Source organism: Oncorhynchus nerka, linkage group LG8, assembly GCF_034236695.1.
Source record: "Oncorhynchus nerka isolate Pitt River linkage group LG8, Oner_Uvic_2.0, whole genome shotgun sequence".
NCBI lineage: Eukaryota > Metazoa > Chordata > Actinopteri > Salmoniformes > Salmonidae > Oncorhynchus > Oncorhynchus nerka.
The window spans coordinates 5,168,908-5,193,429 of record NC_088403.1 but is presented as its reverse complement, the minus strand read 5'-3'; the positions used below and the strand labels follow the sequence as shown (position 1 = coordinate 5,193,429).

General features: G+C 46.4%; 1 protein-coding gene across 3 annotated transcripts in view; it reads left to right on the top strand.

Annotated features, from left to right (window-relative positions):
• mdm2 (MDM2 proto-oncogene) overlaps positions 1 to 24,522 on the top strand; it is a 51,560-nt gene that overhangs the window by 510 nt on the left and 26,528 nt on the right. Inside the window, exons 1-11 of one of the 3 annotated variants that reach the window (XM_065021254.1) lie at positions 919 to 1,111; positions 1,227 to 1,316; positions 1,425 to 1,499; positions 5,229 to 5,362; positions 6,674 to 6,723; positions 6,917 to 6,975; positions 12,223 to 12,292; positions 13,481 to 13,644; positions 14,364 to 14,519; positions 14,780 to 14,851; positions 17,558 to 18,503. In XM_065021254.1, the coding sequence (XP_064877326.1) occupies positions 1,239 to 1,316; positions 1,425 to 1,499; positions 5,229 to 5,362; positions 6,674 to 6,723; positions 6,917 to 6,975; positions 12,223 to 12,292; positions 13,481 to 13,644; positions 14,364 to 14,519; positions 14,780 to 14,851; positions 17,558 to 18,160 (1,461 nt within the window). In that variant the 5' untranslated portion in view covers positions 919 to 1,111; positions 1,227 to 1,238 and the 3' untranslated portion in view covers positions 18,161 to 18,503. Of the gene's footprint in view, positions 1 to 918; positions 1,112 to 1,226; positions 1,317 to 1,424; positions 1,500 to 5,228; positions 5,363 to 6,673; positions 6,724 to 6,916; positions 6,976 to 12,222; positions 12,293 to 13,480; positions 13,645 to 14,363; positions 14,520 to 14,779; positions 14,852 to 17,557; positions 18,504 to 24,522 lie in introns of those variants that run through there. The other 2 variants (XM_065021253.1, XM_065021255.1) reach the window with 2 other exon arrangements.

Below are 24,522 nucleotides of genomic sequence, written 5' to 3'. Positions count from 1 at the left end.
AGATGCCTCAAAAAAGTGCTGCCTGGTCAGCGACTGGCCAGACAACGTCCGGACTATAGTAGTTACTCGTTCAACAGGTTTATTTTTGGCGTAACGTTAGTGGTTAAGTCACACATGTATTGTAAATACCACACATTGAATATAGCTAGATATAGCTACATTTGACTAACGTTGTTATTAATAAGTTATCAGATGTACTAACTTGTCAATATTGCACACTGGTCTACTTTTACTGGCTTGCAGAGTCCCCCAACTGGGTCGTGGGTCTTTCCAAGCTGTTTGTCTTCATTGTGTTTTGACAGATTGGTAGGAAACTATCCCATTTGGTTTGGTAGAAATCAAAAGGATGAGGATCGAAGTGTAGGTTACGTTACTTTTCGCAGGTCAGTTTCTTTCATGCGATTGAATAACATTGATGGATATCTGCAACAGAGAAACTAATCTCAACATGACCAAATGTTAGATCAGATAAAAAATGGTTATCAGTGAGTCCAGATGTCAAACCCCTCTTAATGTTAGTGACTAATCGTTACTTTGGCGTTAATCCCATACTTTGTCATTTCATATCCACGGTGGTAACGTTAATATCCAGCGGCAACCAGTTTTCATGTCCAATATTTCACCTGTCAACTTGCATGGCTCTTCCTTTGTTTGGAAAAGCAATAGCTAAGGGAGTCAGTTAAGTCGAGACACCCTTCCTCCAACCCTGCCCATGTCAGTCAAACAGCTGATTATTACACAATGCAGGGCTGTAGTAAACTGGGACATGCCCGGGCATATCCAACTCTAGCGGCCAGCTCAGCACTAAGGGTGGAGGCGGATGCACAGACGCAGGGTGACCGCTAGGTGTGCTCGTCCATATGCCTAAAACATGTTAGTCATCTAGTTTCAACCATACGCCGACTGCGCCCAATAGCATCCTGGCGTTAACAGCCGGAGCAGTGCTAGTCCTGACATGTCTCTCTGTGCCTATTTAAATCCGGGGGAGACGGGGAAGTGGTTCCTAATGCTACCAGCCGAACTGAAGCACTTTATGTACAGAATATGAAGGGTGTATTATAGAGGGGGTGTATCAAGAACATCTCATTAGTACTTATATTTATTGATTTAGGTAAACTCGTTTTCCAAAGCTTTACCTTGGAATTGTATGTAATTGTATACTTTTATAAGGCGTTTGCATGTTCACTTGGAAATGTAAATGTATTTTACCTCCTACTCTTCCACAGGTGAGAGACAGAATGGCAGAGAATTGTGAGAGAATGTCAGAATGGCAGAGAAGTAGTTCCCAAATAAATACCTTGGACAATGAGAAGCTTGTAAGTATCAACTTAAATCTCTGTCTCTCTGTCACACTGTTTAAGTCAGTCATTTGTTTACAGTTACATAGAATGTAAAATAATGTTTTATGTGCTATATTTCCACAGGTACGACCTAAAGAGAAACTGTGCGTGTTATTGCAGCAGGCAGGTGCAGACAAAGACGTTTTCACCATGAAAGAGGTAAGAAATGACCTGACAGCTGGCTGTCTTGTTTCCTTATATCCTGCTGATATCAAACCACTAGTCTTTGGCTTAACTTTAGTTCATCAAGATCTTGTTGCATTAAGCAAACAGAGGAAACCTTTTTAAGATCCTCAATAGACATTATCTCCCAGACTTTTCACTTTCTGTAATTATTTTCTAGTCTCACATTTTTTTTTAATTATTTTTTTTTACATTTAAATATTTGATGTTTTGAATTTCCAATTGCAGTATATCTTAGGGTTTACTCCTAGAATAGTGGATATTAGTTTCTTAGGGGGGGAAACTCACTCTTAATTTGTCGTTAGCAGCCAAACTACTGGTATATAGATTGTGTAGGTGTTTCTGAATTATTCTCTACATTGCTAGATTTACACTAGTTTCACTATTGATTGTCACTTTCATAAACTAAGCACTGCACACGGTAGATGCTGTCACATACTAGAACGGCTTTTGACTTGGTTCTATTGGTTTCCTATTGATATGCTGTTTTACCTACTGTAGTTGATTGAACTGATTGTAGTGTCTACTAAACTAGAATACAAATGCACTGTCATTTAAGAGCTATGATTGGCTAGCAGGCAGGCCACCTTGGTTTGAGGACACGTCACACAGCTTTGATGAGACGTGTCCGAGGGGGGGGGGGTATGTCTGTGTGAGAGTCTGAGTCATAGAGAGAGACTGGTGATTATCTTAGTTAGAATGTTAGAGCTGGTGATTATCTTAGTTAGAATGTTAGAATGTTCAGTCGCCTCTTGACTTCTACTCTGACTCACTGGGGTTCTAACGGACCTCTGGAATGTCTAACTAGTCTGGGACTCTGTGTTTGGCTCCTTCCTCTCTGTTGTTCATCAGGGAGACAGAGTTATCTCAGAGAGAGGGAGGCGGTCCTCTGATGCTTTAGTTTATAGATGGGAGTTCTGAGCCTTTTACTGGTCCACATTGATTGCTGGAAAATGTGTTTACAGTCTGTGTAATCTGCTTTTATGATAAGGAACTGATGCCTTCATGCTAGTGATCAGTCTATCACAATAGCCTCCTGTCAGCTAGAGAAGAATATTGGGTGGAGTCCTATACTTCTACCCAGTGCAGTGATCATGTGTCTATCAGTTGCCTGTCTAAATTGTGACCCAGAATACTCTGGATCAGTATGGGATGAGGTGTATCAACTAGACTGAGACAGGACTGTCTGGATCAGTACATGGAGGGTATCAACTAGACTGAGACAGGACTGTCTGGATCAGTATATGGAGGGAGGGTATCAACTAGACTGAGACAGGACTGTCTGGATCAGTATATGGAGGGAGGGTATCAACTAGACTGAGACAGGACTGTCTGGATCAGTATATGGAGGGAGGGTATCAACTAGACTGAGACAGGACTGTCTGGATCAGTATATGGAGGGAGGGTATCAACTAGACTGAGACAGGACTGTCTGGGTCAGTATATGGAGGGAGGGTATCAACTAGACTGAGACAGGACTGTCTGGATCAGTATATGGAGGGAGGGTATCAACTAGACTGAGACAGGACTGTCTGGATCAGTATATGGAGGGAGGGTATCAACTAGACTGAGACAGGACTGTGGATCAGTATATGGAGGGAGGGTATCAACTAGACTGAGACAGGACTATCTGGATCAGTATATGAAGGGTATCAACTAGACTGAGACAGGACAGTCTGGATCAGTATATGGAGGGAGGGTATCAACTAGACAGACAGGACTGTCTGGATCAGTATATGAAGGGTATCAACTAGACTGAGACAGGACAGTCTGGATCAGTATATGGAGGGTATCAACTAGACTGAGACAGAACTGTCTGGATCAGTATATGGAGGGTATCAACTAGACTGAGACAGGACAGTCTGGATCAGTATATGGAGGGAGGGTATCAACTAGACTGAGACAGGACTGTCTGGATCAGTATATGGAGGGAGGGTATCAACTAGACTGAGACAGGACTGTCTGGATCAGTATATGGAGGGAGGGTATCAACTAGACTGAGACAGGACAGTCTGGATCAGTATATGGAGGGAGGGTATCAACTAGACAGACAGGACTGTCTGGATCAGTATATGAAGGGTATCAACTAGACTGAGACAGGACAGTCTGGATCAGTATATGGAGGGTATCAACTGAGACTGTCTGGATCAGTAGACAGAACTGTCTGGATCAGTATATGGAGGGTATCAACTAGACTGAGACAGGACAGTCTGGATCAGTATATGGAGGGAGGGTATCAACTAGACTGAGACAGGACTGTCTGGATCAGTATATGGAGGGAGGGTATCAACTAGACTGAGACAGGACAGTCTGGATCAGTATATGGAGGGAGGGTATCAACTAGACAGACAGGACTGTCTGGATCAGTTTATGAAGGGTATCAACTAGACTGAGACAGGACAGTCTGGATCAGTATATGGAGGGTATCAACTAGACTGAGACAGAACTGTCTGGATCAGTATATGGAGGGTATCAACTAGACTGAGACAGGACAGTCTGGATCAGTATATGGAGGGAGGGTATCAACTAGACTGAGACAGGACTGTCTGGATCAGTATATGGAGGGAGGGTATCAACTAGACTGAGACAGGACTGTCTGGATCAGTATATGGAGGGAGGGTATCAACTAGACTGAGACAGGACAGTCTGGATCAGTATATGGAGGGAGGGTATCAACTAGACTGAGACAGGACTGTCTGGATCAGTATATGGAGGGTATCAACTAGACTGAGACAGGACAGTCTGGATCAGTATATGGAGGGAGGGTATCAACTAGACTGAGACAGGACTGTCTGGATCAGTATATGGAGGGTATCAACTAGACTGAGACGGGACTGTCTGGATCAGTATATGGAGGGTATCAACTAGACTGAGACAGGACTGTCTGGATCAGTATATGGAGGGAGGGTATCAACTAGACTGAGACATAACTATTGTTGGTGCAGTCTTATCCTGAGACATTCCCAGGCTTCTTCTCTTGACCCCTGCCTGTATCCCCTGTTACTCTCTCTCCTCTTGACCCCTGCCTGTACCCCCTGTTACTCTCTGTCCTCTTGACCCCTGCCTGTACCCCCTGTTACTCTCTCTCTCCTCTTGACCCCTGCCTGTATCCCCTGTTACTCTCTCTCCTCTTGACCCCTGCCTGTATCCCCTGTTACTCTCTCTCTCTCCTCTTGACCCCTGCCTGTATCCCCTGTTACTCTCTCTCTCTCTCTCTCTCCTCTTGACCCCTGCCTGTATCCCCTGACTCCTGACCCCTGCCTGTATCCCCTCTCTTCTTGACTCCTGTATCCCCTCTCTCTCTCTCTGACCCCTGCCTGTATCCCCTGTTACTCTCTTCTCTCCTCTTGACCCCTGCCTGTATCCCCTGTTACTCTCTCTCTCCTCTTGACCCCTGCCTGTATCCCCTGTTACTCTCTCTCTCCTCTTGACCCCTGCCTGTACCCCCTGTTACTCTCTCTCCTCTTGACCCCTGCCTGTATCCCCTGTTACTCTCTCTCCTCTGACCCCTGCCTGTATCCCTTGTTACTCTCTCCTCTTGACCCCTGCCTGTATCCCCTGACCCCTCTTGACCCCTGCCTGTATCCCCTGTTACTCTCTCTCTCCTCTTGACCCCTGCCTGTATCCCGTTTATCTCTCTCTCTCTCTCTCGTGTGTGTTGTGTTGTGCTGTTGACCTCTGACCCCTGTGCTGTCTATGTGTCAGGTGATATTCTACCTGGGCCAGTACATCATGAAGAAACAGCTTTATGACATGAAGCAGCAACACATAGTGCACTGTGCTGACGACCCCCTGGGGGCTGTACTGGGAGTGGACAGCTTCTCTGTTAAAGAACCACGGTGAGGACACACACTGTGGACATCTTCTCCATCAAATACAGACTCTGGCCTCGAATACAGACTCTGGCCTCTAATACAGACGCTGACCTCTAATAAAGACTCTGGGCTCTAACCTCTAATACAGACTCTGGTCCTCTAATACAGCTCCTATCACCTCTAATACAGACTCTGTCCTCTAATACAGACTCTATCACCTCTAATACAGACTCTGTCCTCTAATACAGACTCTGACCTCTAATACAGACTCTGGCCTCTAATACAGACTCTGTTCTCTAATACAGCTCCTATCACCTCTAATACAGACTCTGTCCTCTAATACAGACTCTAACCTCTAATACAGACTCTGGCCTCTAATACAGACTCTGTCCTCTAATACAGACTCTGTTCTCTAATACAGACTCTAACCTCTAATACAGACTCTGGCCTCTAATACAGACTCTGTCCTCTAATACAGCTCCTCTAATCTCTAATACAGACCCTGGTCCTCTAATACAGACTCTGGTCCTCTAATATCTAATACAGACCCTGGTCCTCTAATAGAGACTCTAACCTCTAATACAGACTCTGGCCTCTAATCTCTAATACAGACCCTGGTCCTCTAATACAGACTCTGGTCCTCTAATCTCTAATACAGACCCTGGTCCTCTAATACAGACCCTGGTCCTCTAATACAGACTCTGGCCTCTAATACAGACTCTGGCCTCTAATACAGACTCTGACCTCTAATACAGACTCTGGTCCTCTATAGCTCCTCTAACCTCTACAGACTATGGTCCTCTAATACAGACTCTCGCCTCTAATACAGACTCTAACCTCTAATACAGACTCTAACCTCTAATACAGACTCTAACCTCTAATACAGACTCTGGTCCTCTAATATAGACTCTGGTCCTCTAATATAGACTCTGGTCCTCTAATATAGACTCTCGCCTCTAATACAGACTCTGGTCCTCTAATACAGCCTCTGGCCTCTAATACAGCCTCTGGTCCTCTAATATAGACTCTCGCCTCTAATACAGACTCTGTCCTCTAATATAGCTCATCTAACCTCTACAGACTCTGGTACTCTAATACAGACTGTCCTCTAATACAGACTCTGTCCTCTAATACAGACTCTGGCCTCTAATACAGACTCCTCTAACCTCTAATACAGCCACTGAATATGCTGTCACCTGTTGCATGTGTTGGCTCAGATGTGATGATTCAAAAATAAGTTACTGATGAGCAGCCTTCTAAACAAATCAGAGATGTCTGATAGTGAAACCGTTTCACTATGCTAACGTTAGCCTTGTGTGTTTTTGGTTCTTTCAGAGTTCTCTTCGCTATGATCACACAAAATCTCCTAGCAGTGAAAAATCAAGGTACTTTTAGCTTTTCTTTCATCACTTCTATTGTCCTATAGTTTCTAGTTGATATACATCTCTCTTTTGAAGAAAAAAACAAAACATTTGTACGCTAGGCAGTTCAGTGTTTTGTATTGGGCTGATAAGACAAGTGAGGAAGTAGTCTATTCTGATTTTTAAAATGTAGATGTTTCATTTATTTCCCTTTTAGAATCCCGATCTGTCTTCACGGAACCCAGGAGCCAGAGTGAACCGGATAGAGGGCCTAAGGTAACCACATAGAAAGAGCATCTATTCATTGTATTTCTATGGTAGACACATTCAACTAAATGAAGGGAGGGGGGGGCAAGAGCATGTGATTGGTTGAAACATTCCAGTTGGGGGGGGGGGCATTGCTATAATGTTGCCATACTAGATGGCAGCTGTTTTGCAAGCTAGAGCACTCAACTTTGCTTTTTTGTAATTCTTTAGTCGTAATTATAAAAAATAAAAATAAAAATTCCCATGAATTGTTTCCGACAAGACCTTTTGAACAGCAGTTCCAACTTCAACCCATCTGCCCTGGGCTCTTTCTGTAAATCCAACCCATCTGCCCTGGGATCTTTCTGTAAATCCAACCCATCTGCCCTGGGATCTTTCTGTAAATCCAACCCATCTGCCCTGGGCTCTTTCTGTAAATCCAACCCATCTGCCCTGGGCTCTTTCTGTAAATCCAACCCATCTGCCCTGGGATCTTTCTGTAAATCCAACCCATCTGCCCTGGGCTCTTTCTGTAAATCCAACCCATCTGCCCTGGGCTCTTTCTGTAAATCCAACCCATCTGCCCTGGGCTCTTTCTGTAAATCCAACCCATCTGCCCTGGGCTCTTTCTGTAAATCCAACCCATCTGCCCTGGGATCTTTCTGTAAATCCAACCCATCTGCCCTGGGCTCTTTCTGTAAATCCAACCCATCTGCCCTGGGCTCTTTCTGTAAATCCAACCCAATTTTACGGGCTGCCCCTCGAGAAAACTTTTGGGTTTGGCTTTTGTAGCCACTAGTGTTTAACCAGGGCTGGGATCATCTCTTGTAGCCCCTAGTGTTTAACCAGGGCTGGGATCATCTCTTGTAGCCCCTAGTGTTTAACCAGGGCTGGGATCATCTCTTGTAGCCCCTAGTGTTTAACCAGGGCTGGGATCATCTCTTGTAGCCCCTAGTGTTTAACCAGGGCTGGGATCATCTCTTGTAGCCCCTAGTGTTTAACCAGGGCTGGGATCATCTCTTGTAGCCCCTAGTGTTTAACCAGGGCTGAGATCATCTCTTGTAGCCCCTAGTGTTTAACCAGGGCTGGGATCATCTCTTGTAGCCCCTGGTCTTTAACCAGGGCTGGGATAATGTCAATGTTGCATTGACTATACAGTGTGGCTGGTACTGTCTGATACTTGTGAGATCTGTTTAGGACAGTTTGGTACTGTCTGATACTTGTGAGATGACAGTTTGGTACTGTCTGGTACTTGTGAGATCTGTTTAGGACAGTTTGGTACTGTCTGATACTTGTGAGATGTGTTTAGGACCGTTTGGTACTGTGAGATCTGTTTAGGGCAGTTTGGTACTGTCTGGTACTTGTGAGATCTGTTTAGGGCAGTTTGGTACTGTCTGGTACTTGTGAGATCTGTTTAGGGCAGTTTGGTACTGTGAGATCTGTTTAGGGCAGTTTGGTACTGTCTGGTACTTGTGAGATCTGTTTAGGGCAGTTTGGTACTGTCTGGTACTTGTGAGATCTGTTTAGGACAGTTTGGTACTGTCTGATACTTGTGAGATCTGTTTAGGACAGTTTGTGAGATCTGTTTAGGACAGTTTGGTACTGTCTGATACTTGTGAGATCTGTTTAGGACAGTTTGGTACTGTGAGATCTGTTTAGGACAGTTTGGTACTGTCTGATACTTGTGAGATCTGTTTAGGACAGTTTGGTACTGTCTGATACTTGTGAGATCTGTTTAGGACAGTTTGGTACTGTCTGATACTTGTGAGATCTGTTTAGGACAGTTTGGTACTGTCTGGTACTTGTGAGATCTGTTTAGGACAGTTTGGTACTGTCTGGTACTTGTGAGATCTGTTTAGGACAGTTTGGTACTGTCTGGTACTTGTGAGATCTGTTTAGGACAGTTTGGTACTGTCTGATACTTGTGAGATCTGTTTAGGACAGTTTAATACTTGTGAGATCTGTTTAGGACAGTTTGGTACTGTCTGATACTTGTGAGATCTGTTTAGGACAGTTTGGTACTGTCTGATACTTGTGAGATCTGTTTAGGACAGTTTGGTACTGTCTGATACTTGTGAGATCTGTTTAGGACAGTTTGGTACTGTGAGATCTGTTTAGGACAGTTTGGTACTTGTGAGATCTGTTTAGGACAGTTTGGTACTGTGAGATCTGTTTAGGACAGTTTGGTACTGTCTGATACTTGTGAGATCTGTTTAGGACAGTTTGGTACTGTCTGATACTTGTGAGATCTGTTTAGGACAGTTTGGTACTGTCTGGTACTTGTGAGATCTGTTTAGGACAGTTTGGTACTGTGAGTTTGGTACTGTCTGTTTAGGACAGTTTGGTACTTGTGAGATCTGTTTAGGACAGTTTGGTACTGTCTGGTACTTGTGAGATCTGTTTAGGACAGTTTGGTACTGTCTGGTACTTGTGAGATCTGTTTAGGACAGTTTGGTACTTGTGAGATCTGTTTAGGACAGTTTGGTACTGTGAGATCTGTTTAGGGCAGTTTGGTACTGTCTGGTACTTGTGAGATCTGTTTAGGACAGTTTGGTACTGTGAGATCTGTTTAGGACAGTTTGGTACTGTCTAATACTTGTGAGATCTGTTTAGGACAGTTTGGTACTGTCTAATACTTGTGAGATCTGTTTAGGGCAGTTTGGTACTGTCTAATACTTGTGAGATCTGTTTAGGGCAGTTTGGTACTGTCTGATACTTGTGAGATCTGTTTAGGGCAGTTTGGTACTGTCTGATACTTGTGAGATGACAGTTTGGTACTTGTGAGATCTGTTTGCGGTGGAACAAGTGAAAATTGCATGTACTTTCAGAGTAGTTTGTCGAGCTCGTCATATTGGAGAGCACTGCCCTAGACCCACTCCAAACTGCACACCGCCCCAACCGATGTTCCCTCTGGGTTTTTTTTATCACTGAGCAAATCTCAGGTCTGATGAGCACAAACTGGAACGTTGTGACAATCCTGTTCCTACTGGAGAACTTATTTGTATTGCTTTTAATCTTTTTAATGAATTTATCTTATTCACACTTTGTTCTAGCTAGCTATTTGTGTAGGTAGCTATCAAGTAAACGCAATGACGCTTACTGTAAACATTGAGGCATGCACCCGCTTTAAGTTACAGTTTTAACAGTGGCCAAGTAGGCTACTGTGTCTGTTTTTAAATTTGTATTTTTTATTTTTTTTACCTTTATTTAACTAGTTAAGTCAGTTAAGAACAAATTCTTATTTTCAATGACGGCCTAGGAGTTAACTGCCTGTTCAGGGGCAGAACGACAGATTTGTACCTTGTCAGCTCGGGGATTTGAACTTGCAACCTTTCGGTTACTAGTCCAACGCTCTAACCACTAGGCTGCCGCCCCTGTTTGATCCTAATGTAGTCCTACCAGAGTGGCCTACCATCAACAACAATGGAGAAAATGAATCCCATAACATTTTAATATGGATATAGCTGTTATATCTTTCAGCCTACAGTAGCAGCCAATGTGTAGTGTTCAACGTAGACCTACATTTCATGAGACTTTTGAAGAGAAAAAAACAAACATGCAGGGCTTGACCTTTTAACCTGTTTATCCACTTGTCCTTCAGACAAATGAGGTGACTGAATATTGTGTTTGATGCAAGAAACCACTTTACAAAATAAAATGCATTATTATTCCCATACCATTACTACAGAGAATCAGATACATTATACTACCCTCTGCCTATTGGCTACTTCGCTTATTCAAACCTGTATCAAAATACAATACTGCCCCTTTAAGACAAAAAAAACAAACAGATTTTTACCTAACTGGCTTTTTAAAATATGTCTAGAAATGTACACGTTTTGTGCTCTTGTAGGAAGCAATCACTCCCCTATTGCTGACTACAAATGATCTATAACTGGGCTAATAACTCACTAACTAGAAAATAATATGAACAAATGTGCACAGGTCGGTCTCGCTTTGATCTCAAAACAAGCGCATCTACTCATGACCGCTCATGCTGTAAACACAGTCCAGTGAATGGCACAGATCCATATATGGCAATGGTCTATTTGCATATAGGCCTACTACAGCTCTGATTGGTTATGGCTCACCGGCCTGAGTCGTGCTTGTCAATGCAACTAGAATCCTACTCCGACGCATTCTGACCACTTTCTAATTTTCCACTTCTCTTTGGCAGTTGTAAATAAACAGATAGGAATGATTAGTAGCATTTTTTTAAATGTAGACTATTTAACAAAAGTAATTGCGAGCACTTTAAGATGTTGTTTTGATGGTATTTCAGGGGAAAATATTTAGGCCGATGTGGAGTCTGCTTTAACAGACGTTTCTCACGTCTTTCAAGTGTGTATTTCACCACTGCTTTCCCGTAGATAAACCACGTGAGAGAGGGCTTCTGGAAACCTTGGTTTTACAACCCGTCTCAAAAATAGTTGTGTAGCGGTGGGCCACCGTTACTAAATGGATATAGGGGGAAACACTTCTCCATCACCCTCCGTTTTAAAAGAGTTACAAACAGACTTGTAAATCAAATCAAATTTGATTGGTCACAGACACGTGGTTAACAGATGTTATTGTGAGTGTAGTGAAATGCTTTGTGATCAAACTAATGGCTCTGGGTCACAGACACGTGGTTAACAGATGTTATTGGTCACAGACACGTGGTTAACAGATGTTATTGTGAGTGTAATGAAATGCTTTGTGATCAAACTAATGGCTCTGGGTCACAGACACGTGGTTAACAGATGTTATTGGTCACAGACACGTGGTTAACAGATGTTATTGGTCACAGACACGTGGTTAACAGATGTTATTGTGAGTGTAGTGAAATGCTTTGTGATCAAACTAATGGCTCTGGGTCACAGACATAAACATACTCGACCTCAAGTTGAACCAACTTTAGTTTTGTTGCAGAGGGATGTTTATACTGGCACGTGTTCCAAAGCTTCTGATGTGGTTTTCTCCTCTGATGTCGTTTTAAGTGGTAGCTGTGCCCGAGTTAGTTTTATAGACAGACCTCCTCAGTGTCCTGGTTCACTGGTTGATTTCTCTAATGGTTCCTCCTGTGATGTCGTTTTAAGTGGTAGCTGTGCCCGAGTTAGTTTTATAGACAGACCTCCTCAGTGTCCTGGTTCACTGGTTGATTTCTCTAATGGTTCCTCCTGTGATGTCGTTTTAAGTGGTAGCTGTGCCCGAGTTAGTTTTATAGACAGACCTCCTCAGTGTCCTGGTTCACTGGTTGATTTCTCTAACGGTTCCTTCTGTTTAATCTGTTTACAGGAGACGGACTCAGACTGTCATTCATCATCTACCTCAGAACGCAGGAGGAGAAGGAGGAGTAGTGACCCTGGTGAGTGTCTGCCTGCCTCTCTCTCTGTCTGCCTGCCTCTCTCTCTGTCTGTCTGCCTGCCCCTCTGTCTGTCTGCCTGCCCCTCTGTCTGTCTGCCTGCCTCTCTGTCTGTCTGCCTGCCCCTCTGTCTGCCTGCCTACCTGTCTGCCTGCCTGCCCCTCTGTCTGTCTGCCTCTCTGTCTGTTGTTGTAGTACTCCAGCAGTGTGTACATAAACCTACACCTACTAACTACACCAGTCCTGCTCATGTGGATCTGTGCTGTACCTTTTCTCCTGGAGAAAAACTGTCATGTCAGGCCTCATGGCTTCATGTGTTGCCCTGTCAAGTCTGTTGGGGAAGCAAAGACCGAGTTCTGGAATGCATAGAAGCATAGAACCCCAGTCCCTTCTAATGGTTCCGTAGCAACACTCTGGTCTGGAGGCTGTGGAGAATGCATCAAAGCATAGAACCCCAGTCCCTTCTAATGGTTCCGTAGGAACACTCTGGTCTGGAGGCTGTGGAGAATGCATCAAAGCATAGAACCCCAGTCCCTTCTAATGGTTCCGTAGGAACACTCTGGTCTGGAGGCTGTGGAGAATGCATCAAAGCATAGAACCCCCCTTCTAATGTCCTGGAGGCTGTGGAGAATGCATCAAAGCATCTCCCTTGGTTCCGTAGGAACACTCTGGTCTGGAGGCTGTGGAGAATGCATCAAAGCATAGAACCATCAGTCCCTTCTAATGGTTCCGTAGGAACACTCTGGTCTGGAGGCTGTGGAGAATGTTTTCAGATGACTTCTCCTCACAATGAGTCTCTTCAGGCCCAAAAAGCAGCCTGACTGCATCCACACAGACACCACAAAGACACGCCTGTTTCCTAACGGACCAGGGGAGAATCCACAACAGTCCTAGTCTGATGGATTGAAACTGACCATTTTTAAAGGACTGGGGTTTATTGCTGTTAGCTACTGGTCATACCTCAGGGCCCAGTACAGTACGGCTATAAACAACTCCTCCATGTCTTGTGAACATCACATATTCATTGTCATCAAGGGAGAAACAGCTTTGTTGAAGACGTTTCAGTATGTCAACGGAGTGATCGGATGCACAATATGCTTCTCTATTTTACCGTCGGAGGAGAAATGGCTTATTTGAAAGAAATTGTTAAAAGTAAAAACCACTGCTCAGACCCTCTCTGTTCTATTCCAGAGGGGACGTCGTCCACACAAGAGGAGGACGGGTGTGAGTCCAGGAAGAGACATAGGTCAGACAGCTTTTCTCTGACCTTTGATGACAGCATGTCCTGGTATGTGATTGGAGGCCTGAGACGAGACCGGAGGAGCAGCGAGTCTTCAGACTCACACAGTAACACTGTGAGTAGCCTCCTGTAACTCTGTGGGGGAGCCTCCTGTAACTCTGTGGGGGAGCCTCCTGTGACTCTGTGGGGGAGCCTCCTGTGACTCTGTGGGGGAGCCTCCTGTGACTCTGTGGGGGAGCCTCCTGTGACTCTGTGGGGGAGCCTCCTGTGACTCTGTGGGGGAGCCTCCTGTGACTCTGTGGGGGAGCCTCCTATATAACTCTGTGGGGGAGCCTCCTATATAACTCTGTGGGGGAGCCTCCTGTATAACTCTGGGGGAGCCTCCTGTATAACTGTGGGGGAGCCTCCTGTATAACTCTGTGGGGGAGCCTCCTGTGACTCTGGGGGAGCCTCCTGTAACTCTGTGGGGGAGCCTCCTGTATAACTCTGTGGGGGAGCCTCCTGTATAACTCTGTGGGGGAGCCTCCTGTATAACTCTGTGGGGGAGCCTCCTGCAGTACAACTATTTACCCTGTCAGACTGTAGTTCCACCAATCCTAAATAAAAGGAGGGTGAGATCCTAAACTGGGCTACAACATTATGCAGATGAAGGAATGGGATTATTAATTCCTACACATTCAGACAATGTTTCACGTCTAGTGTGTGACATCGGTTTGTTCAGTACTTTAGATTCTGAGTTTAAAAAAAGGATGATTGTAATTTGTAAATCTTATCGGCAGCTGTGTAAGTCCCATGTTACTGAGCTCTCTCTCTCTCTCTTGTCTCTCTCAACAGGAAGTAGGTTCATTGGTCAGTGACGCGTGTGACAATGTTCTGAGCCAGGATCTGGGCTCAGACTCTGATAACTTCAGCGTGGAGTTTGAGGTGGAGTCCATCGACTCGGATGCCTACAGCGATCCCGAAGAGGCTTCAGTGTCTGGAGAGGACGAGGTCTCGGCTCACTGTCTTTTCAACTGTGTGTCTGTGTGTGTGTCTGTGTGTGTGTTTCCGCTGCATTTATTTAGCTGTGGTGCACCACCACACCAACAAAAAGCGGACCTTTTCGGTGGTTCTAAAATTATCACCGGGGGGCATGCTCCCGGACCCCCCGAGGAAACATTGGTGTGTGTGTCATTTCAAACAGCTCCCTCTAGTGTCCTGGGGTCAAACTGCAGCTGTTGACTCCCCGTGTGTCTGTCGTTCTCTCACAGGTGTATGAAGTCACCATCTTCGAGGCAGAGGAGGAGGACTCGTTCGATGACGACACTGAGATCACGGAAGCAGTACGTTTCATATTACCCATAACCCCTGTGTTCTAATCTAGCGGTGTTGTCATAATAAAACACATCTAAATCAACACAAGTATACAACAGATCATTTCTCAGAATTCTGATTGGCCAACAATCTGCTTAGCTGTTTTTTGTCACTCGCTACCAATGTTCTGGTTGGCTAGTGCCTGTGGTCTAATCTAGCGGTGTGGTCTAATCTAGCGGTGGTGCCTGTTGTCTAATCTAGCGGTGGTGCCTGTGGTCTAATCTAGCGGTGTTGCCTGTGGTCTAATCTAGCGGTGTTGCCTGTGGTCTAATCTAGCGGTGTTGGCTGTGGTCTAATCTAGCGGTGTTGTCTGTTCTCTAATCTAGCGGTGTTGCCTGTGGTCTAATCTAGCGGTGTTGCCTGTGGTCTAATCTAGCGGTGTTGCCTGTGGTCTAATCTAGCGGTGTTGTCTAATCTAGCGGTGTTGACTGTGGTCTAATCTAGCGGTGTTGTCTAATCTAGCGGTGTTGTCTAATCTAGCGGTGTTGCCTGTGGTCTAATCCAGCGGTGTGGTCTAATCTAGCGGTGTTGTCTGTTGTCTAATCTAGCTGTGTTGCCTGTGGTCTAATCTAGCGGTGTGGTCTAATCTAGCGGTGTGGTCTAATCTAGCGGTGTGGTCTAATCTAGCGGTGTTGCCTGTTGTCTAATCTAGCTGTGTTGCCTGTTGTCTAATCTAGCGGTGTTGTCTAATCTAGCGGTGTTGCCTGTTGTCTAATCTAGCTGTGTTGCCTGTTGTCTAATCTAACTGTGTTGCCTGTTGTCTAATCTAACTGTGTTGCCTGTTGTCTAATCTAACTGTGTTGCCTGTTGTCTAATCTAGCGGTGTTGCCTGTGGTCTAATCTAGCGGTGGTGTCTGTGGTCTAATCTAGCGGTGTTGCCTGTTGTCTAATCTAGCGGTGGTGCCTGTGGTCTAATTTAGTGGTGTTGTCTGTTGTCTAATCTAGCGGTGTTGCCTGTTGTCTAATCTAGCGGTGTTGTCTGTTGTCTAATCTAGCGGTGTTGTCTGTTGTCTAATCTAGCAGTGGTGCCTGTTGTCTAATCTAGCGGTGTTGTCTAATCTAGCGGTGTTGTCTAATTTAGCGGTGGTGCCTGTGGTCTAATCTAGCGGTGGTGCCTGTTGTCTAATCTAGCAGTGGTGCCTGTTGTCTAATCTAGCGGTGTTGTCTAATCTAGCGGTGGTGTCTGTGGTCTAATCTAGCGGTGGTGTCTAATCTAGCGGTGTTGTCTAATCTAGCAGTGTGGTCTAATCTAGCGGTGGTGTCTGTGGTCTAATCTAGCGGTGTTGTCTAATCTAGCAGTGGTGCCTGTGGTCTAATCTAGCGGTGTGCCTGTGGTCTAATCTAGCGGTGGTGTCTGTGGTCTAATCTAGCGGTGTTGTCTAATCTAGCGGTGGTGTCTGTGGTCTAATCTAGCGGTGTTGCCTGTGGTCTAATCTAGCGGTGTTGTCTGTTGTCTAATTTAGCGGTGGTGCCTGTGGTCTAATCTAGCGGTGTTGTCTAATCTAGCGGTGGTGTCTGTGGTCTAATCTAGCGGTGGTGCCTGTGGTCTAATCTAGCGGTGGTGTCTGTGGTCTAATCTAGCGGTGGTGTCTGTGGTCTAATCTAGCGGTGGTGTTGTCTAATCTAGCAGTGGTGCCTGTTGTCTAATCTAGCGGTGTTGTCTAATCTAGCGGTGGTGACTGTGGTCTAATCTAGCGGTGTTGTCTAATCTAGCGGTGGTGCCTGTGGTCTAATCTAGCGGTGTTGTCTAATCTAGCGGTGTTGTCTAATCTAGCGGTGTTGTCTAATCTAGCGGTGTTGTCTAATTTAGCGGTGGTTGCCTGTCTAATCTAGCAGTGGTGCCTGTTGTCTAATCTAGCGGTGTTGTCTAATCTAGCGGTGGTGTCTAATCTAGCGGTGTTGTCTAATCTAGCGGTGTTGTCTAATCTAGCGGTGGTGTCTAATCTAGCGGTGTTGTCTAATCTAGCGCTGTTGTCTAATCTAGCGGTGTTGTCTAATCTAGCAGTGTTGTCTAATTTAGCGGTGGTGCCTGTGGTCTAATCTAGCGGTGTTGTCTAATCTAGCGGTGTTGTCTAATTTAGCAGTGGTGCCTGTGGTCTAATCTAGCGGTGTTGTCTAATCTAGCGGTGTTGTCTAATCTAGCGGTGTTGTCTAATCTAGCGGTGGTGCCTGTGGTCTAATCTAGTGGTGCCTGTGGTCTAATCTAGCGGTGTTGTCTAATCTAGCGGTGGTGCCTGTGGTCTAATCTAGCGGTGTTGTCTAATCTAGCGGTGTTGTCTGTGGTCTAATCTAGCGGTGGTGCCTGTGGTCTAATCTAGCAGTGTTGCCTGTGGTCTAATCTAGCGGTGTTGTCTGTTGTCTAGTCTAGCGGTGGTGCCTGTGGTCTAATCTAGCGGTGTTGCCTGTGGTCTAATCTAGCGGTGGTGCCTGTGGTCTAATCTAGCGGTGGTGCCTGTGGTCTAATCTAGCAGTGGTGCCTGTGGTCTAATCTAGGGGTGTTGTCTGTTGTCTAATCTAGCGGTGTTGCCTGTTGTCTAATCTAGTGGTGCTGTGGTCTAATCTAGCGGTGTTGCCTGTGGTCTAATCTAGCGGTGTTGCCTGTTGTCTAATCTAGTGGTGCCTGTTGTCTAATCTAGTGGTGGTGCCTGTGGTCTAATCTAGCGGTGTTGTTTCAGGACTACTGGAAGTGCTCAAAGTGTGAGGAGTTGAACCCTCCCCTCCCCCGAAACTGTAACCGCTGCTGGACACTAAGAATGGACTGGTTTCCCGATTCTGACAGTAACTCTGCTGCCCCCAACCTCAAACCCTTACCCCCCAAGCCTACCCCAGCCCCGACAGAGCCCGACGAGACCGAAGGTCTGGATGTTCCAGACGGGAAGAGAGCCAGGTCGCCCCTTCCCCTCCTCAAAGACTCCCAGGAATTGATGTCCGTCTCTGGCCCGGATTCCCAAGACTCGGCCTGCTCCTCCCAGCCCTCCACCTCTTCTTCGAACTCCAACGGCGTGGGCTCAGGCTCGTCCTCTAGCGCCCCCCTCAGTCAAGAAGTGACGGCACCAGACTTGGAGCGTTTCAACAGCCTGGAGGCTCACCTCCCCGCCAGCTGCCTGGAGCCCTGCGTCATCTGTCAGACCAGGCCCAAGAACGGCTGCATCGTACACGGACGCACTGGGCACCTCATGGCCTGTTACACCTGCGCCAGGAAACTGAAGAAGAGGAACAAGCTGTGTCCCGTCTGCAGGCAGCCGATCCAGTCTGTCGTCTTAATTTATCTCAGCTGAGGACGGCTATCGGCTAGACTGTACATTCCAAATAAGCTATTCCCTATGTAGTGTGCACTACTCTCAACCATGGCCCCAATAGGACTCTGGTCTAAAGTAGTGCACTATATAGGGAATAGGGTGTAACCCATAGCTACACAACTCCCTGTTCCTCAAAAACAACTTAAATCCTGAATGAATAAATAATATGTTTTAATTTTGTTTATTTGGAAGTGATTTTATTTATGAACAAGAGTTTGTTGACTCAGTCAAATAGCCTTTCTAGTTTTTCAAATTGATAAAATTATCTTAGTGGTGAAATATTCAATATATTTTATTAAATAAAGAATGTTTGGCAAATTAACAGATGTACATTGGTTTTCCTTTGTTTATTTTCACCTCGTCTTCCCTCTATTCTACACAGATGAGTGTTTTATATAATTGTATCGATAATGACATGGGGTTTAAACTACGCGAAAGTCAAATGTCTCAATAAAGTTCGCCGGTAGAAAGAGACGTTTGTTGTTGACTCGGTCGACAAGAGAGCGAGTGGGTAGTGGTTGCCAGGGGGACGACTTTTCATTTAAATCTCCAGGAAACATGTCTCAACCTGTTCTCTTGTCTAGCCCCAACCATATCTATTGCCCCTGGTGACAACTTGCCCCCCCCCCAGTCACTAGGGTAACCTATTCCCGTTTCTAGTGCACAACTATAAACCAGGGCCCATGGGGAGCCATTTGGGTCACAAGATGACACTAAAACACTGCTCCTTTCTCAAGTCTCAACCCAGGCAAGACGACTAACTGAAGTTTGAAAGGCTGTTGTATTTAAGGCTGTTGTTTATGCCATTGGAGTTTTGAATGATATTAAACCCAGGTTTTGATTTATATGGGTTAACATGTTTTTGGTTTGCTGTGATTCTAGTTCTTTTAACCCTGTTTTGGTAGTTAAACCTTCCCCCACCTGACAAGCCTCCAATCTAGTACTAAACCTTCCCCTACCTGACAAGCCTCCAATCTAGTACTAAACCTTCCCCCACCTGACAAGCCTCCAATCTAGTACTAAACCTTCCCCTACCTGACAAGCCTCCAATCTAGTACTAAACCTTCCCCTACCTGACAAGCCTCCAATCTAGTACTAAACCTTCCCCCACCTGACAAGCCTCCAATCTAGTACTAAACCTTCCCCCACCTGACAAGCCTCCAATCTAGTACTAAACCTTCCCCCACCTGACAAGCCTCCAATCTAGTACTAAACCTTCCCCTACCTGACAAGCCTCCAATCTAGTACTAAACCTTCCCCCACCTGACAAGCCTCCAATCTAGTACTAAACCTTCCCCCACCTGACAAGCCTCCAATCTAGTACTAAACCTTCCCCCACCTGACAAGCCTCCAATCTAGTACTAAACCTTCCCCTACCAGTGATCTTAAGGTTGTCATGGCAATCCCCTCCAGTGATCTTAGTGTATTGTCATGGCTTTCCCCTCCACAGTGATCTTAGTGTTGGTTGTCATGGCTTTCCCCTCCACAGTGATCTTAGTGTTGGTTGTCATGGCGTTCCCCTCCACAGTGATCTTAGTCTGGGTTGTCATGGTGTTCCCCTCCACAGTGATCTTAGTCTGGGTTGTCATGGCGTTCCCCTCCACTGTGATCTTAGTCTGGGTTGTCATGGCGTTCCCCTCCACAGTGATCTTAGTCTGGGTTGTCATGGTGTTCCCCTCCACAGTGATCTTTGTGTTGGTTGTCATGGCTTTCCCCTCCACAGTGATCTTAGTGTTGGTTGTCATGGTGTTCCCCTCCACAGTGATCTTTGTGTTGGTTGTCATGGTGTTCCCCTCCACAGTGATCTTTGTGTTGGTTGTCATGGTGTTCCCCTCCACAGTGATCTTAGTCTGGGTTGTCATGGCGTTCCCCTCCACAGTGATCTTAGTCTGGGTTGTCATGGTGTTCCCCTCCACAGTGATCTTTGTGTTGGTTGTCATGGCTTTCCCCTCCACAGTGATCTTAGTGTTGGTTGTCATTGCTTTCCCCTCCACAGTGATCTTAGTGTTGGTTGTCATGGTGTTCCCCTCCACAGTGATCTTTGTGTTGGTTGTCATGGTGTTCCCCTCCACAGTGATCTTTGTGTTGGTTGTCATGGTGTTCCCCTCCACAGTGATCTTTGTGTTGGTTGTCATGGTGTTCCCCTCCACAGTGATCTTTGTGTTGTCATGGTGTTCCCCTCCACAGTGATCATGTTGGTTGTCATGGTGTTCCCCTCCACAGTGATCTTAGTCTGGGTTGTCATGGTGTTCCCCTCCACAGTGATCTTAGTCTGGGTTGTCATGGCGTTCCCCTCCACAGTGATCTTAGTCTGGGTTGTCATGGTGTTCCCCTCCACAGTCTTAGATCTTACAGTGATCTTAGTTGGTTGTCATGGTGTTCCCCACAGTGATCTTAGTCACAGTGATCTTAGTGTTGGTTGTCATGGCTTTCCCCTCCACAGTGATCTTAGTGTTGGTTGTCATGGTGTTCCCCTCCACAGTGATCTTTGTGTTGGTTGTCATGGTGTTCCCCTCCACAGTGATCTTTGTGTTGGTTGTCATGGTGTTCCCCTCCACAGTGATCTTTGTGTTGGTTGTCATGGTGTTCCCCTCCACAGTGATCTTAGTCTGGGTTGTCATGGTGTTCCCCTCCACAGTGATCTTAGTGTTGGTTGTCATGGTGTTCCCCTCCACAGTGATCTTAGTCTGGGTTGTCATGGTGTTCCCCTCCACAGTGATCTTAGTCCATGGCACAGTGATCTTAGTGTTGGTTGTCATGGTGTTCCCCTCCACAGTGATCTTAGTCCATGGTGTTCCCCTCAGTGATCTTTGTGTTGGTTGTCATGGTGTTCCCCCCACAGTGATCTTTGTGTTGGTTGTCATGGTGTTCCCCTCCACAGTGATCTTAGTGTTGGTTGTCATGGTGTTCCCCTCCACAGTGATCTTTGTGTTGGTTGTCATGGTGTTCCCCTCCACAGTGATCTTTGTGTTGGTTGTCATGGTGTTCCCCTCCACAGTGATCTTACAGTGATCTTAGTGTTGGTTATCATCATGGTGTTCCCCTGATCTTTGTTGGTTGTCACAGTGATCTTTGTGTTGGTTGTCATGGTGTTCCCCTCCACAGTGATCTTAGTGTTGGTTGTCATGGTGTTCCCCCCTCCACAGTGATCTTTGTGTTGGTTGTCATGGTGTTCCCCTCCACAGTGATCTTTGTGGTTGGTTGTCATGGTGTTCCCCTCCACAGTGATCTTAGTGTTGGTTGTCATGGTGTTCCCCTCCACAGTGATCTTTGTGTTGGTTGTCATGGTGTTCCCCTCCACAGTGATCTTTGTGTTGGTTGTCATGGTGTTCCCCTCCACAGTGATCTTAGTGTTGGTTGTCATGGTGTTCCCCTCCACAGTGATCTTTGTGTTGGTTGTCATGGTGTTCCCCTCCACAGTGATCTTGTTGGTTGTCATGTGTTCCCCTCCACAGTGATCTTTGTTTGGTTGTCATGGTGTTCCCCTCCACAGTGATCTTTGTGTTGGTTGTCATGGTGTTCCCCTCCACAGTGATCTTTGTGTTGGTTGTCATGGTGTTCCCCTCCACAGTGATCTTTGTCTGGGTTGTCATGGTGTTGTGATCTTTGGTGTTGTCCCCTCCACAGTGATCTTTGTGTTGGTTGTCATGGTGTTCCCCTCCACAGTGATCTTTGTGTTGGTTGTCATGGTGTTCCCCTCCACAGTGATCTTTGTGTTGGTTGTCATGGTGTTCATGGTGTTCCCTCCACAGTGATCTTTGTGTTGGTTGTCATGGTGTTCCCCTCCACAGTGATCTTTGTGTTGGTTGTCATGGTGTTCCCCTCCACAGTGATCTTTGTGTTGGTTGTCATGGTGTTCCCCTCCACAGTGATCTTTGTGTTGGTTGTCATGGTGTTCCCCTCCACAGTGATCTTTGTGTTGGTTGTCATGGTGTTCCCCTCCACAGTGATCTTTGTGTTGGTTGTCATGGTGTTCCCCTCCACAGTGATCTTTGTCTGGGTTGTCATGGTGTTCCCCTCCACAGTGATCTTAGTCTGGGTTGTCATGGTGTTCCCCTCCACAGTGATCTTAGTCTGGGTTGTCATGGTGTTCCCCTCCACAGTGATCTTTGTGTTGGTTGTCATGGCGTTCCCCTCCACAGTGATCTTAGTGTTGGTTGTCATGGTGTTCCCCTCCACAGTGATCTTAGTGTTGGTTGTCATGGTGTTCCCCTCCACAGTGATCTTAGTGTTGGTTGTCATGGTGTTCCCCTCCACAGTGATCTTAGTGTTGGCTGTGAGAGAAGTATTAAATGTGTCCTGTTCTACTAGTGCTGAGGAATCCCAGGATTTGTTCTCTCATATTAAAGACATGTATTTATGGCAACGTCATCCATTCTTAATTCATTGCAGAATCAGTAAGTGTCTAGTTCTCCCTGAAGAAAGTGTCTCCTCTACTCCAATAGGCGCTGATGTTTTCTGCCTCCCCCTGCTGGTGAAAAGGTGCAATTACATTTTTCAGAATCATCATCCATACACCTCGTTCAAGCAAGATAAATAACTTGCATAGAGACGTTATATTCAACGCTCCTTGGTAACATTTGAATTGATCCACATTGCAGTTATTCCTTATTTACCACTAAAAAAAGCGAAATGATTAAACATCAGAAAATAATGACTGGCCCAAGGGATATCCGCTGAACAGAACATTAGGAACATCTTCCTATTATTGAGTTGCAAATCCTTTTTGCCTTCAGAACAGCCTCAGTTTGTCGTGACGTGGACTCCACGAGGTGCCGAACACGGGCCGGCATCCCTGTGCAACATGATCATTCCAATGCTTCACACAGTTGTCAAGTCGGCTGGATGTCCTTTTGGGGGGTGGACCATTCCTGGCACCTGCTACCATACTCCGTTTAAATATTTGGTCTTTCCCCATTCACCCATTGAATGGTACACAGTCCATGGTTTCAATTGTCTCAAGGGTTAAAAATCCTTAACATGTCACTAGGCTACCTGCCTCTAACCACTAGGCTACCCTGCCTCTAACCACTAGGCCACCCTGCCTCTAACCACTAGGCTACCTGCCTCTAACCACTAGGCTACCCTGCCTCTAACCACTAGGCCACCCTGCCTCTAACCACTAGGCCACCCTAACTCTAACCACTAGGTTACCCTACCTCTAACCACTAGGTTACGCTGCCTCTAACCACTAGGCTACCTGCCTCTAACCACTAGGCTACCCTGCCTCTAACCACTAGGCCACCCTAACTCTAACCACTAGGTTACCCTACCTCTAACCACTAGGTTACGCTGCCTCTAACCACTAGGCTACCTGCCTCTAACCACTAGGCTACGCTGCCTCTAACCACTAGGCTACCTGCCTCTAACCACTAGGCTACGCTGCCTCTAACCACTAGGCTACCCTGCCTCTAACCACTAGGCTACGCTGCCTCTAACCACTAGGCTACCCTGCCTCTAACCACTAGGCCACCCTGCCTCTAACCACTAGGCTACCTGCCTCTAACCACTAGGCTACGCTGCCTCTAACCACTAGGCTACCTGCCTCTAACCACTAGGCTACCTGCCTCTAACCACTAGGCTACCTGCCTCTAACCACTAGGCTACGCTGCCTCTAACCACTAGGCTACCCTGCCTCTAACCACTAGGCTACGCTGCCTCTAACCACTAGGCTACCCTGCCTCTAACCACTAGGCTACCTGCCTCTAACCACTAGGCTACGCTGCCTCTAACCACTAGGCCACCCTGCCTCTAACCACTAGGCCACCCTGCCTCTAACCACTAGGCCACCCTGCCTCTAACCACTAGGCTACCCTGCCTCTAACCACTAGGCTACCTGCCTCTAACCACTAGGCTACCCTGCCTCTAACCACTAGGCTACCTGCCTCTAACCACTAGGCTACCCTGCCTCTAACCACTAGGCTACCTGCCTCTAACCACTAGGCTACCTGCCTCTAACCACTAGGCCACCCTGCCTCTAACCACTAGGCTACCCTGCCTCTAACCACTAGGCCACCCTGCCTCTAACCACTAGGCTACCCTGCCTCTAACCACTAGGCTACCCTACCTCTAACCACTAGGCTACCCTGCCTCTAACCACTAGGCCACCCTGCCTCTAACCACTAGGCCACCCTGCCTCTAACCACTAGGCCACCCTGCCTCTAACCACTAGGCCACCCTGCCTCTAACCACTAGGCCACCCTGCCTCTAACCACTAGGCTACCTGCCTCTAACCACTAGGCCACCCTGCCTCTAACCACTAGGCTACCCTGCCTCTAACCACTAGGCTACCCTGCCTCTAACCACTAGGCTACCCCGCCTCTAACCACTAGGCCACCCCG